The sequence below is a fragment of the Hipposideros armiger genome, unplaced genomic scaffold, assembly GCF_001890085.2.
Source record: "Hipposideros armiger isolate ML-2016 unplaced genomic scaffold, ASM189008v1 scaffold_45, whole genome shotgun sequence".
In the NCBI taxonomy this organism is placed as follows: Eukaryota; Metazoa; Chordata; class Mammalia; order Chiroptera; family Hipposideridae; genus Hipposideros; species Hipposideros armiger.
The window spans coordinates 5,120,151-5,123,574 of NW_017731395.1; the positions used below are offsets into that span (position 1 = coordinate 5,120,151).

Sequence of the window (3,424 nt, forward strand, 5' to 3'; positions counted from 1 at the left end):
GGGGAGAGAGTCATGAGAGAGCATCAATATGTTGTTTAACAACCAACATCTGTACATTAAATTTAGTTATATTAAAAGGCATCCATTAATGAAGGCTTGGGACTAGACCATTATTTGTGGGTCAGATAATCACAAGAAATGTTCCTTTTACTGCTATACTTCCACAGGGAAACTGTGGTTGTTTTTTTTTAACAGCTTTATTAAGATATAATTCACAAACTACAAAAGTCACCCATTTAAAGGGTACAATTCAGTGTTTTTTAGTGTATTCACAGAGTTGTGTAACTATCACTACAATTAATTTTTAGAACATTTTGTCACTCCCAAAAGGAAACCCTATACTTCTAGCCGTCCCTACATTCCCCACTCCCATCTCCCAGTCCTAGGCAACCACTAATCTACTTTCTGTCTATAGATTTGCCTGTTCTGGACATTTCTTATAAATGAAATCATACAGTATTGTTTTGTGACTGGCTTCTTTCACTTAGCATGTTTTCAAGGTTCATATATTGTAGCGTGTATCAGTACTCTTTCTTTTTTGTGGCCAAATAATATTCCATTGTAGGACAGGCCACATTTCATTTATCACATATTTGGTAGGCTCTTGGGTTGTTTTCACCTTTTGACTATTATGAACAATGCTGCTGTGAACATTACCATACAAGTTATTTTATGGATGTATGTTTTCATTTCTCTTGGGTTAGCTACCTAGGAGTGGAGTTGCTGGGTCCTTAGTAACTCCATGCTTATTAACATTTTGAGGAGCTCCCAAACTGTTTTTGAAAGCAGCTGCACCATTTTACATGGTCCACCAGCATTGTGTACGGGTTCTAATTTTTCCACATCCTTGTTATTACTTGTCTTTTTTATTACAGCCATTCTAGTAGTGGGTGTGGAAGTGGTATTGCATTTTGGTTTCAATTTTCATTTTCCTAAAGACCAATAATGTTGAGTATTTCATGTGCTTATTGGCCATTTTATAGCTGCTTTGGAGAAATGTTGCTCCAACATTCTTTGCAACTGGATTATTAATTGTAAGAGTTCTTTATGTATTCCAGAAACAAGTCACTTCTGAGATACATGATTTGCAAATACTTCTTCCCATTGTGTGGGTTGTCCTTTCACTTTCTTGATGGTATCGTTCACAACATAGACATTTTTATTTATTTTTTTTGTCCTTATGCTTTTGGTATAGTATCTAAGAAACCCCATAAAGATTACAAAGATCTACTTCTGTTTTCTTGTGAGTTTTACAGTTTTTTTTGTATTTAGGCCTATGATCCATTCTGAGTTAATTTTTTGTATGCTGTGTAAGGGGAGAGAGAGTTCCAACTTTATTTTTTTGCATGTGGTTAATGAGTTGTTTCAGCACCATATTTTGAAAAAATCATTCTTTCCCTATTTAATTATATTGGCACCCTTATACTATTGATTTTTATATATTACAGCTTTGCAAAATTTTGGTACAGAATTTCTTGGGGCAAGTTGAAATTTATCTGAAAGAACTGTGCATATGCACAAGTTTCATGATTTTGAAATACCTACAAAATGTGTACTATCTTCAATCCTTTGTCAGATGTGTCAGTTTAATCAAGTTTTATGTAAGGTAAAAAGGCTGGTGCTCTTTCTAAACAGAAATAACACATATTTTAATACAAAAGAATTATTACTTACCCACCAATAAACTGAACAGTTATTCTATTGTTGGAGAATTGCTCCAAAAATGCTTATATTTTAATGAATACCTTATTTGAACCTTTCATTTACATCAGAAAAATTAGTTTTATCCTAATTCACTTGTAGGTCTGTGGGATTACTTTTTTTTGTCTATTGACTATAAAATTAATGTTGGATAAAATGAACTAATACCAACAAAGATTAGCGGTTAGGAAGTGGAGACAGAAAAGGGGAAAGGAAAGAAACTAGAAGAGTTATTTACCCTACCCTCACTTCCTTTATATATAAACCTGGATTTAAATAATTTCCTATTTTACATTTTAAGCTTTTGTTGAATTCATTTCACATTTAGAGAAAAGAGAATGAAGCTGCTCTTTTCCCCTCTTTATCGTTTCAAGAACATTCTGAATGACCTGTCCCAAGAAAAAGGTCCTTTTTCAGAACTTTTGCCTTCCTGGGCCAACATAATTGACAACAGATATGTAAAACCAGAGACATTCATTATCCCTGGGATGGTAGGATCCAGGAAGAATCCGTCTTTGCCCTTAGGGGACACTTGCCTATGTGTGTGGTATATTCTGTCAGACACAGAATAGATTTTCCAGACTATGCCTATCTTTCTGTTAACTTGAAGGGTCTAATTTTGAGACTAACTTTTCTTCCAAAAATTCTCCATCTGTTGTGACATTTTATTTAATAATCTTCTTAGAATGTACTCCTTCCTGAGGAGATGAAGACTTTAATAGAGGACATATAATGATTTGGAAACAGAAAAAAAAAATAATGTGTTAATTGGTGATTTACTTACACTTGTAGAACCACTATGTCGTATTCCCAGTTCCTGATTTTTTTGTTTGTCTTTTTCTTTACAGCCAAGTATCCAGAGATAAAATCCTTGATGAAACCTGATCCCAACTTGATATGGATTGTCATTATGATGGTTCTCACGCAGTTGCTTGCGTTTTACTTAGTCAAGGACTTGGACTGGAAGTGGGTCATATTTTGGGCATATGCCTTTGGCAGCTGTATTAACCATTCAATGACTCTGGCCATTCATGAAGTTTCCCACAATAGTGCCTTTGGCCACTGCAAAGCCATGTGGAATCGCTGGTTCGGGATGTTTGCTAATCTTCCTATTGGTGTTCCGTATTCAATCTCCTTTAAGAGGTATCATATGGACCACCATCGGTACCTCGGAGGCGATGGTATCGATGTGGATATTCCAACCGATTTTGAAGGCTGGTTCTTCTGTACCACGTTCAGAAAGTTTATATGGGTTATTCTTCAGCCTCTCTTTTATGCGTTTCGCCCTCTGTTCATTAACCCCAAACCAATTACTTACCTGGAAATGATCAATACTGTGGTCCAGCTGATGTTTGATGTTGTAATTTACTATGTTTTTGGAGTTAAATCTTTAGTCTACATGTTGGCAGCGTCCTTACTTGGTCTAGGTTTGCACCCGATTTCTGGACATTTTATAGCTGAACATTACATGTTCTTGAAGGGACATGAAACATACTCATATTATGGACCTCTGAATTGGCTTACCTTCAATGTGGGGTACCATAATGAGCACCACGACTTCCCCAACATTCCCGGAAAAAACCTTCCTCTGGTAAGTCAAGGATTTGATACATACTGTAATTTCTGATGCTTCTGATGATCAAAGTTAATCTCGACTTGCTCATTTTATTTATTTATTTATTTTTAAAGATTTTTATTGGGGAATTGGGGGAAGGGGAACAGA

At 35.5% G+C, this 3,424-nt stretch overlaps 2 protein-coding genes across 2 annotated transcripts in view; one reads left to right on the forward strand and one right to left on the reverse strand.

Moving 5' to 3' along the window:
- TP53BP2 (tumor protein p53 binding protein 2) overlaps window positions 1-3,424 on the reverse strand; it is a 187,140-nt gene that overhangs the window by 174,132 nt on the left and 9,584 nt on the right. The window lies entirely within an intron of this gene.
- Window positions 2,531-3,424, forward strand: part of DEGS1 (delta 4-desaturase, sphingolipid 1) — a 17,742-nt gene continuing 16,848 nt past the window's right edge. The window contains exon 1 of the mRNA XM_019639605.1: window positions 2,531-3,292. Coding sequence (XP_019495150.1) covers window positions 2,576-3,292 — 717 coding nt within the window. The 5' untranslated portion in view covers window positions 2,531-2,575. The remainder of the gene's footprint in view (window positions 3,293-3,424) is intronic.